General features: G+C 35.4%; 2 protein-coding genes across 2 annotated transcripts in view; one reads left to right on the plus strand and one right to left on the minus strand.

The window, feature by feature from the left end:
• LOC111056394 (elongation of very long chain fatty acids protein 7) overlaps positions 1-2,843 on the minus strand; it is a 26,582-nt gene extending 23,739 nt beyond the window's left edge. The window contains 1 exon segment of the mRNA XM_039440348.1: positions 2,700-2,843. Within this exon segment, the coding sequence (XP_039296282.1) occupies positions 2,700-2,843 (144 nt within the window).
• Positions 2,844-3,201: 358 nt separating this feature from the next.
• Positions 3,202-12,243, plus strand: part of LOC111064132 (retinal guanylyl cyclase 1) — a 67,735-nt gene continuing 58,693 nt past the window's right edge. The window contains 3 exon segments of the mRNA XM_039440349.1: positions 3,202-3,214; positions 5,674-5,840; positions 8,932-9,137. Coding sequence (XP_039296283.1) covers positions 3,202-3,214; positions 5,674-5,840; positions 8,932-9,137 — 386 coding nt within the window.

Genomic DNA, 12,243 nt, shown 5'->3' on the forward strand with positions numbered 1-12,243 from the left:
TAATCCTCAGTAATAAACACGGATTAAAATTAATTTCATAGCAGATCAATAATACAATTTCATGGAAATTCGATGAGAACTACTAGATTAGTTGAGATTTGATGCGGTTAGATTAGATTAGATTAGATTCTTTATTTATGTATGTTACAAAAATTACTGGCTTATAAATAACACTAATTTTCACTAAAGGTGAAACTGTTCATGACGCTAGTGAGACCAGTTGTAACCTATGGGGCCGAAACATGGACTATCTTGAACAAAGAGGAAAAAGCATTAAGGTCATTTGAAAGAAAATGTACAGAAGAATCTGGGGACCAATATGTGACGAGGAAGGAGTGTGGAGAGCCAGATCAATGTTGAGATAGGACCAGGCCATGGAGCAGGAAATATGGTGCGTTTTATAAAGGCCAGAAGGATTGAATGGCTTGGACATTTAGCAGAAGAATGAGTGTGACGAGAGGATCCCATCAAGACTCCTGGAAGAAAGAATGCTTGAGACGAGAAGAGAGGGAACCAAGGACAAGATGGCTGAACGAACGTGATTGGAGACCTCCGTGTGTGGGCGTGGCAAAGGCGACGGAAGTGCTCAGGATAGAGACGAAGGGATGGCGCTATGTTGAGGAGGCCAAAGTCCACCCAGGACTGTAGAGCCGGATAAAGTAAAGTAAAGTACATAACACTAATTTACATTACTCGTAAATTACGGTAATGCTAATATTATTCAACGAGTTTTACAAAGTAAAAAAAATAATTAATGAGAATAGAGATTAAATGTAATTAGAATAACGAGAATATAATATTGTGATGTAATTTCTTGGATATAATATCCTTCCCATCAACAAACGACCGTAGGGGGAGAGAGAGAGACTATCTCAATGCTTCATTCCGATTGGAACCATTGTTCATAGATAGTTCGAATAGAGTGATATGAATTTAACTGAGTTTAGAATTTCAACATGAGTATAATTTGTGGATTGAAGTGAAATTTTTAATATTTTTTGTGATTGTGAAGGAAGATTTTTGTTTGGATTTGTAATGGATTTTAAAATCAATTAATCTGATAAATTCAAAATTATTGTAGTACATACATTTTTTGAACTCAAAATAGTGTGTGAATTAAGTTATAATTTACATAACCTCTAGACTGTGTATTCCAAATTAAGGTTAAAGCAGTTTTGGGCGAATGTCTGTTGTTTTTGCTTGCGTACAATGAATGTCTTCCATGCCAGAATGAAGGAAGAGAGAGTGAGAGTGAGTGAGAGAGAGAGTGAGGGATCGATTGATTGATTATTTGCCTTCATTAGGGCGGTGGTATATATAAATACATGGTATTTATTGTCTATGAATAAATGAAATGAAATGATTCGTTGTAATTTGACAGCCAGTAGTCGATACAAGACATGCCTTAAGTTTATTGGCAGGGAAATCAAGCTGCAGTTTCTGGAATATTCTTTTTACTTTCCTTGCCCTATTACCATAGGTAAGGAAAGTATTGCTTTCCAAAAAAAAATTAAGTTACCCTAATTTCATGTTTTCTATACGTTTCAAGGTCCCTGAGTCCAAAAAAATGATTTTTGGGTGTTGGTCTGTATGTGTGTGTGTGTATGTGTGTATGTCTGTGAACACGATAACTCCATTCCTAATTAACCGATTGACTTGAAATTTTAAACTTGAGGTCCTTATACCATGAGGATCCGACAATAAGAAATTCAATAATATCCAATCAAGATGGCGGAAGAATAATGGCGGATAATTACTAAAAAACCATGTTTTTCACGTTTTTCTCGAAAACGTCTCTAACGATTTTCTTCAAATTTATACCATGGATAGCATTTATAAGCCCTATCAACTGACATGAGTCTCATTTCTGAGAAAATTTCAGGAGCTCGTAATATTCTTGAGAAAAAATGGCGGATGATGACTAAAAATCCATGTTTTTCACGGTTTTCTCAAAAACGGCTCTAAACGATTTTCTCAAATTCATACCATGGATAGATATTCATAAGCACTGTCAACTGGCATGAGTCTCATTTCTGAGAAAATTCCATGAGCTCCGTAATAGTTCTTGAGAAAAAATGGCGGATAATGACTAAAAAACATGTTTTTCACGGTTTTCTCGAAACGGCTTTAACGATTTTCTTCAAATTTAAACCATGGATAGCTATTCATAAGCCCTATTATATGACATGAGTTCGTTTCCTGGGAAAATTGCAGGAGCTCCGTAATATTCTCGAGAAAAATGGCGGATAATTACTAAAAAACCATGTTTTTCACGATTTTCTTGAAAATAACTTGACCGATTTTTTTCATATTCATACCCTGTATAGTTATTTATCAGCTCTATCAACTGGCATGAGTCTCCTTTCTAGGAAAACAATGGGGGGTCCACCCCATCCTTGGGAAATGGACTTAGTAACCTCCTTCTCGTGCATGAGGTAGGTAGGTAGCGCAGTTCATAAAAGAACACTAGTCGAGAATTTCATTGTAGAACAGCTGTTTTGACGAACTTTAAAAAAATGACGACTAAAAAAATCATCGAATTCACAATTATTCACACAGAGAAAAAGTACTTTGAAAACAATTATATATACACATATACAGAAGTCTGATCGTAGTTTCAAATATGATCAAGGAATGTTGTGTGAGTGTACCACACCAGATTTTTTTTCTGTTACGATATGTGTTGACACTACACCTACCATGGATGTATCAGAGTGATTGTCATTGCAGACAATGTAGAGTACAGCAGTTAAATCGTAACATATCCTCACCAACTCAGAAATTTTATTGTCTTTTTCTATGCTGTAACAGATGCTGGGCTCTACAATTCTCAACCACGTCATTTACGATGATTTTGTTTTCATCTTTGTCTTCTTCACGTCTGTCATCTTCTTCATCATCTTCTTCTACTTCTTCTTTTTCCCTCTTCTTTCGTCTTACTCTCCTTCTTCTTCTTCTTCTTCTTCTTTCTTCTTCTTCTTCTTCTTCTTCTTCTTCTTCTTCTTCTTCTTCTTCTTCTTCTTCTTCTTCTTCTTCTTCTTCTTCTTCTTCTTCTCCTTCTTTTTAGCATCTCCTCCGGTGTGCAAAACACTAAAGAGAGCAAATTTATCGTCCAGATGTCGTTTGGTGCTTCACAAAACGTGAAATTATGACACGCCGTAAAAGGCACACACACGTTTCTACCGTATAAATAGTTATATAATGATACTCTCAGGTATACTTAGGAATACTATTTCCACGTATACATAGGTATAGTATGATTGGTATAGTGGTTTCAGGAATACTATAGGCACAAACTTCCTCATCACATAAATAGATATATAATGTGACTCCCAGGTGTGCTTGGGAGTACTATTCCCACGTATATACAGGTATATAGTGAGGTCCACGGTGTAATGGCAGTGTTTGATTGCTATCCTTGTCTATCATTCAACAAAGTGGATAGCGCTATCTCTTTCTCGCTTTGCTCTGTTGCTAGATCGTTTTTCAACAATGTAGACATATAATTAATAAACAAAATATTTAATCTTGTTTATAATATCATTGTAAAATATTATTTTCTTGTTGGATAAAGTATAATTGATTATTTTAAAGAGGATGAACAGTTAATATTACATCAATATTACATCTTGATAGAGAGTTAGTGGGAAGGATATTTTTAATTTGATTTTTTTTTTAATCTGTATTTTTCTCAATTATTTAGTTTAATATAATATCAATTTTCATAATTTAGTTTATCGATTTTAAATTCATCGAATTACACAAGGCCCTCACAAACACAGGCTTTTGCCTACATGTTAGTCTCTCATAACGTAAGGGTATATATAAATGTACTGTAACTGTACTGTATTATTTTTAAATTGTGAGAATAAAATTTGATTTGATTTGATAATAATTCTTTCCAAAGAATGGACATTAATATGTCCAAAGCTCCACCAATTTATTTAGATGCATTACAATATTATCTTGTATAGTTATTCCAAATTGATTTTTTTATATCATTGAACAGTTCAATAATTATTTTCTTAGTTTATGCTATGTTAATTCATCTAAAACTTTGCTGTTTTGTAAGCTATTGTATGAGTGTATAAGCCAGTATATATTGTAATCTACATAAATAAAGTACTCAATCAATCAATCAATCAATAAACTGGTATCAGTTACCCTCTACAGAAGGCATTGACAAGACAGAGAATCGGCAACGTTGTTCTGCTACCTTTCTCCACTGCCATTATAACGTGGACCTCACTATAGTATACACGTATATACTCAACTGTGTTACATACAAGGGGTGTCCCAGAAATATCACTATGCAACCACATTACAGCTTCCAGATTGCATTTAGATCTCGTAAAGAGGTAAAAAACCAATAAATGTGGATGTCACACTCCAGATGTTCCAAGAGATTTGCGGTGAAATCTTCAAGCTTTACAGCCAATCACATTGTAATGGATTTCCGATAATAGTTTTGTAGGTTGAAACGTCTTTGGAATATCAGTCGATTCTACATTTTTACGATTTTATACATAAACTAGCCGTCAGGCTCGCTTCGCTTGCCATATCCGTCTAGCCAGGGGGCTCCGCCCACTGGACCCCGACTGGATCGTCCAGAAATGAGATCAGCGGGCTCGCTTCGCTCGCCTGCATTTTTCATTTGAGCATGCTTCATTCCATCAGAAAGTCGAAGTACTGAGAAAACGCAGAAAAGCTGAGAAAAACGCTGATTTTTGGGCGTATCTTTGATGAAATATTAAAGTCACCTCATCACAACATTTTGAGACCCTACCTAAACCTCTGTCTAAAATTTGGACATTTTCTGTCTATTACTTGATGAAAGAACTAAGAAAACGCTAATCTTGGGCGTATCTTTGGCGTTATTTCAAATTCCTTCTAACACAACATTATAACACCCTAGCTTAGCTTCTGCACTAAAATTTAACAATTTCTGTTCATTTGTTCTTGATAAAGCTGAGAAAACGCTAAAAAACGCTGGAAAAAAGCAGATTTTTTTCCAAATCCGTTCTTAGTGCGCCTCTAAAGGGCCAACTGAACATACCTACCAAATTTGAACGTATTTGGTCCGGTAGATGTTTAGTTCTGCGAGTGAGTGAGTCAGTCAGTCAGTCAGCGTGAGTGCCATTTCGCTTTTATATATATATTTATATGTATAGCTCAGTTGAGAATATACAGCCTACTTACCTTTTTTGGTTATAGCTTCTCTTATTTTTTCAAGAAATAAAAATAAAACTCGCTTGAAAATAACATTACTTCTGAAGCATTTGTACATTTGTAAGTAAAAATTTTTTAAAAAGGGTACTTGGATCTCTGTTTGTTGGGGTGAGAGTGTGGGAACGGCACAACTAGCATCAGATAGCTTCACCAAAAACAACAACTAGGACTATCGGCTTGAGTTAACAGTGAAAATTGGAACATAAACACCCTAAACCATGGCATATCTTCACATGCTATCACCACAAAATGATACAGTATCAATACAATATGATACTGTATCATCTCAACTTGATACGCAACACTCAGTTTGATACAAATCTTCCAATCTTTGTATGAATGTAGTCTACTTATCATGATATAATATTTATCTTCTTATGCTATGGTTTTTCTATGATATAATCCGCAAAATCGCATAACCTACTATATTGTTTTGTGCAGCAGTTGACGTCATAGTGGTGTGCGGCTCGCATCTGCTTCCCAGACTGCCGAAGGGTCTCCCTCCCGAGACTGAGGTGCTCGTCACAAGGGTTGATCAACTCCAGATGGATGCCCTTACTGGAATAGGGTTGCTACTGCTTTTTGACAAACCCTGTATCAATCGCACACAGGTAATTGAACATAGGTGTTATAAGAATCAGTTTAAAATTAAAATTATAATTATTAGTTAATTCATCTCTCAACTTATACCAACTCTAGAATTTGATTGATTCACTCAAGCCAATATGAGTGATAGCATATCCACCTCTAATACAAGGCCGCGGCCTACGATATTGCAACGTCGCAGTGTTGGCCTAGAATCTAATACAAGATAGGTGAAAAAGATCAGCTGGTATTTTTTTAAATCTTATCCACCAAACATGTATTGCAACGTCGCAGTGTAGGCCTAGAATCTAATACATGTTTGGTGGAAAAGATTTAAAAAAATACCAGCTGATCTTTTCCACTAATCATGTTTTAGTTCCTAGGCCTACACTGCGACGTTGCAATACATGTTTGGTGGAAAAGATTTAAAAAAATACCAGCTGATCTTTTCCACTAATCATGTTTTAGTTCCTAGGCCTACACTGCGACGTTGCAATACATGTTTGGTGGAAAAGATTTAAAAAAATACCAGCTGATCTTTTTCACCAATCATGTATTAGATTCTAGGCCTACACTGCGACGTTGCAATATCGTAGGCCGGGGCCTTGTATTAGAGGTGGCTATGGTTATATAGAATCGGAGATAGAGAATCGGCATCGCCGTTCTCCAATCTCTCTCTACTGCCATTATAACGTGGAAATAACTACAGTTATCACTAGTTAATCTATCTCTTGATTTGCTCAACAACTGTTCAGTTTTTTCAAAATCTGGAAGATTTTGTCAAAATCAGGCAAATTTTATCGAAATCCGGCAAATTTGTATTGTAGGGAGGAAGATTCGAAGGAGAGTAGAAACGATTGTATTGGATTGAATCAATATTCTAGATTAATTTTTTTTCAAATCCCATTGAAATCTAGTCTAAAAAGACTAATGAACAATTTTTTCCCAATATAATGATGGGTTAAATATTAATAAGATAGGCAGTTCTCACCAGGACCACTTCTTCTAGCAACCAACTTGAAATTATTGACAAAATATGAATAATATAATAATAGTAATAAAATAAGTTATCATGTATTATAATATACACATCCACACTATCAACACTGCTCTACTTTTAACATTTCCACTCCACAACACCACACAACTCGAAGGGTTTGGTCCGCTTCAATCTGCGCAGCATATGTGAGTTGTCAAAGTAGCTGAGCGATTAATGATTCAATTAATTGTATTCTGTATTGATTGATGGAATAAGTAGATCATCAACATGATACAGAGAGAGAAAAAATAAGGTAACCTTGTTCTATTCCTCTCCCAAATTTAGATAAGGTTACACATAGTCCGAAATAGGTTAAGTCTTGTAGTTGTTCACTTCACAAAATTTCAGTCTTTAAATATGTTCACTGAGTAGATTTTCAAATTTAATTCTTCCTACTTTATTCTGTAGTCTTGTGTATTGAAGACTCACAATATTTTGATAGAAGTGAATTGAGAAACCTTCTATCTGAATCCATTACCCAGCAAATGCTGCCACCTATTGGCAGAGCTGTGAATCACACAGGCTGCATCACAGTACAATCCGTTGACCAATCAGGTGAGAGAGTAGGCGGAGTTGAAAATATGACTCAACAAGTGCTGGCGTCTAGTGGCAGAATGCAGAGTTAGATTTCAAACTGTTGCCCAACTGGGAATCAGTCGAGAATAAATAATCATGAAACTGAAGAGTCAAGAATAAATAGAAAAGTTATTTACTGATATGCTTTTCATCTATCATGCTAATTAGCTATATTGTTGGAAAATGATTCAGTTTACTCATATCATAGAGAGAAGATATTGAGATGAGAGAGATGGGAGATAATGTAGAGTTATGAGATAGATAGTGATAATAAAGAGAGCAGACACTCTCAACTAATCTAAATATTTATTTGTCAAGATTACCTATGGTCTTTTTTTCAAATTTGACTGTTAACTGAAGCCGATAGTCCTAGTAATTGTTTTTGGTGAAGCTATGTGATGCTGGTAGTCTCTCATACTGTGCCCTTCTTACACTCTTACACTCCCAACAAAACAGTAATAATAGACAGTAGTCGACAGCAATCGGCTTGAGATTTGAAGAAGAAGACCGGCTTGAAATGTGGAACATAAACGCCCCATACCATGGGATATAATTATACATACGACATTTTTGCTCTATTGTACCCTATAAATGATACAGTATCATCTCAACTTGATACACAACACCATAATTTGATACAAAACTTCCAAACTTTGAATGAGTTCTACTGACCATGGAATATCTTCTCATGCTATCTTTTCTCTATGGTATCATAAATGATACAGTATCATCACAAAATGATACAGTATCACCAGAAATTATTCAGTATCACCACAAATGATACAGTATCTACTATGATACAGTATAATCGATTTGATACACAACACCATAATCTGATACAAAACTTCCAAATTTTGAATGAATTCTACAAACCATGGTATCTTTCATGTATTCATGCAATTCAATTCTTCTTATGCTATCTTTTCTCTATGTTACTATAAATGATACAGTATCATCACAAAATGATACAGTATGAAAACGATACGATACAGTATCATCTTAACTTGTTACACACCATCATAATTCGATACAAAGCTTTCAAACTTTGAATGAATTCTACAAACCATGGTATCTTTCATGTATTCATGCAATTCAATTCTTCTTATGCTATCTTTTCTCTATGTTACTATAAATGATACAGTATCATCACAAAATGATACAGTATGAAAACGATACGATACAGTATCATCTTAACTTGTTACACAACATCATAATTCGATACAAAGCTTTCAAACTTTGAATGAATTCTACTGACCATGGGATATCTTCTTATGGGATCATGAGTTTGAATTGAATGTGAAATTTGATTATTTCCTATTCTTCTTCTTCTTCTTCTTCTTCTTCTTCTTCTTCTTCTTCGTCTCCTTTTTCTTCTCCTCCTTCTTCATCTCCTCCTCCTTCATCACCTTCTTGTTCCCCTTCTCACTGGGACCACCACAGTCTCGTACACTACTTATTATTGAAAGAATAACTTTATTTTTTATCTGAATTTCTATTTCTAGGCCCTCCGCTGCTGGTTGACGAGATCCTTGAAAGCGGCGAAGGAGGCCCTTGAGCCTGCCGCCCCCTTGGCTGACTCAGTGCTGCCCCCGAGGCACTTTGGCCGGCCCCACGCGCTATACAGAGTGGTCAACGAGTGTGGCACTCGCAGCTGTCACGCCCAACACAGGCAGCTCAAGGAGATTTACAGCTTTGACACGGCTTTCAGGTGAGAATATACTGCTCTTAATTGATCAAATATATGAGACTGAAAAAATTATAAGTTTATGTTGACAATACTACTATACAGGGTGTCTGATAGGTCATTCCCTATTTTTATACAGCTATAGTTTTTCTTTATTTATGAATCAATTTTGTTAGAACTACATTTGTTAGATAGAGCACTCCTTGAGGTTGTGTTCAACACTCAAGAAAGAGATAGCGCTATCCGCTTTGTTGAATGATAGACAAGGATAGCAATACCATTGCTAATCAAACACTGCCATTATAACGTGGACCTCCACATCTATAATATATATATATATATATATATATATATATATATATATATAAAAGCGAAATGGCACTCACTCACTGACTGACTCACTCACTCACTCACTCACTCACTCGCAGAACTAAAAATCTACCGGACCAAAAACGTTCAAATTTGGTAGGTAGGCCTATGTTCAATTGGCCCTTTAGAGGCGCACTAAGAACGGATTTGGAAAAAATTCCAAAGATACGCCCAAAATCAGCGTTTTTCTATAGTTTTTTAGCGTTTTCTCAGCTTTATCGAGAACAAATGGACAGAGAATGTTCAAATTTAATACAGAAGCTCAGCCAGGGTGTAATAATGTTGTGTTAGAAGGAATTTGCAATAACGCCAAAGATACGCCAAAAATTAGCGTTTTTTGCGTTTTCTCAGTTCTCTCATCAAGTAATAGACAGAAAATGTTTACATTATGCAGGCGATCGAAGCGAGCCCGCTGATCTCATTTTTGGACGATCCAGTAGGTGGTCCAGGGGGCGGAGCCCCCTGGCTAGATGGATAAGGCGAGCGAAGCGAGCCTAACTCTAGTACATGTATATAGGTGATATCTATAGTTTCTATATACAGAATGTCTGATAAGTCACTCCCTATTTTTATAAAGCTATAATTTCTTCATTTATGAACCTATTTTTTTTGGAACTACATTTGTTAGATAGAGCACTACTTGAGGTTGTGTTTAAATTGGTGTTAAACACAACCTCAAGGAGTCCTCTATCTAACAAATGTAGTTCTAACAAAATTGGTTCATAAATAAAGAAATTATAGCTGTCTAATTATATAAGAGGCCCTGAAATAATTGATCAGTTGCGACGTGAAAACTCTGACACCAGACCTGAGCCAGCCAGGTCACACTATATTATTATTATATAGCTGTATAAAAATAGGGAGTGACTTATCAGACACCCCGTTTATAGAAACTATAGATAAAACCTATATATAAGTTGAGGCCCACGTTATAACGTGGCCCAGTGTTTGATTTGCAATGGTATTGCTATCCTTGTCTATCATCATAGAGAAACAATAGCGTAAGTAGATATCCCATGGTATAGGGAATTTATGTCGCAACTTTTACTGTTATCTCAAGCCGATTACTGTCGATTATTGTCAATTTTCACTGTTTTGTTGGAGTGATAGTGTATGAACGGCACAATTTGAGAGACTACCAGCGTCACACAGCTGCATAGGAAAGAACTACGTGAACTATCGGCTTGAGATAACAGTAAAAGTTGCGACATAAACGCCCTATATCATGGGATATCTACTTATGCTATCGTTTCTCTATGCTATCATTCAACAAAGCTGATAACGCTATCTCTTTCTCGCTTTGCTCTGTTGCCAGATCATCATTCAACAATGTAGAATATTAATAACTTATTAACAAAATATTTAATATTAATTATGAAGTTAATGAAAAAAATAATTTCCTGTATAATAAAATATATTTGATCATTTTGAACGAGAATGAACAGTTAATATTACATCAATAAACCTGTATCAGCTACCGTCTATAGAAAGCATTGACAAGACAGAGGATCGGCAACGTTTTTTCACCATCTTTCTCCACTGCCATTATAACGTGGACCACACTATAGCAGACTGAGTCAAGTCACGTAGCGTATTAATGTGCGATTAGTCTAACAGGCTTCTGTGCAATCGAGACTAGATACTATCCTGGTAGTTGACAAGAATAGACAGTAATTAATATGAAAACAGATGAAACTGGATGACTCTAATTACAGCTGTCTACTATTTGAAGCGGTGGAAAAAGGAACGTTACCAGGGCGCCTTCATTTCCACTGTTTTGAAACCGATATTTGCGGTGTTTAAACTCTCAAATGATAATTTTATAAGAGCTCTCCTCATATTAAGCAGATACCGTTCTAAAGACAGTAGCAATACTCTTTTATTGACCGAACAAAGTGAGGTCTAAGATTCAAGTCGACGGTTTGGTATTTCTTTTAATGTTTAAATGTTTATATGGTTATATATTTATATGTTGCGGATTTACGGCGAAACGCGGTAATAGATTTTCATGAAATTTTACAGGTATGTTCCATTTCAAATTGCGCGTCGACGTACATACAAGGTTTTTGGAAATTTTGCATTTCAAGGATAATATAAAAGGAAAAAGGAGCCTCCTCCATACGCCAATATTAGAGTAAAAATCAGACTATAGAATTATTCATCATGAATCAGCTGACAAGTGATTACACAGATGTGTGGAGAAACCAGTCTATTACTGTATTTGTATAAGGTCTATATTTTCAATCAAAGACATTAAAGAGGTATGCATCTTTAAGCTGGGTTTACACCAAAGTTATTAACAAAATGGTTATAACTTAATCCTTATAGATTCTTTTAGATTGAACGGAAGTTGACAAACACATATGTTCATCATGTATGATAAGTTATGTTCAATCTAATATAATCTAAAAGGATTGAGCTATTAACATTTTTTTAATAAATTTGGTCTAATCGCAGCTTTAAGGTCTTCAATATTTTGTTTTGCAGTCATGGTATTATTATGCGTGCCCATCAGTATCAATATTCTCACATTCGTAAAAACTAATTTAATAGGTGAATAGAAATAAACAAATGAACTAAATAATGCCGGAGAAATTATAATATTTTTGGTTCTTAAAAGATCATCACTGGATGAATTATATCTTATGGAATACAAATTCAAACGTGAACTGAGTTTGTTGACATTTAAAACAGTTGACATCTGGTACTTGTGGATGAGAGAATACTGCGTGACGTCTACTGTTCACAGAACTACTAGTGA

This window comes from Nilaparvata lugens, chromosome 13, assembly GCF_014356525.2.
Source record: "Nilaparvata lugens isolate BPH chromosome 13, ASM1435652v1, whole genome shotgun sequence".
In the NCBI taxonomy this organism is placed as follows: domain Eukaryota; kingdom Metazoa; phylum Arthropoda; class Insecta; order Hemiptera; family Delphacidae; genus Nilaparvata; species Nilaparvata lugens.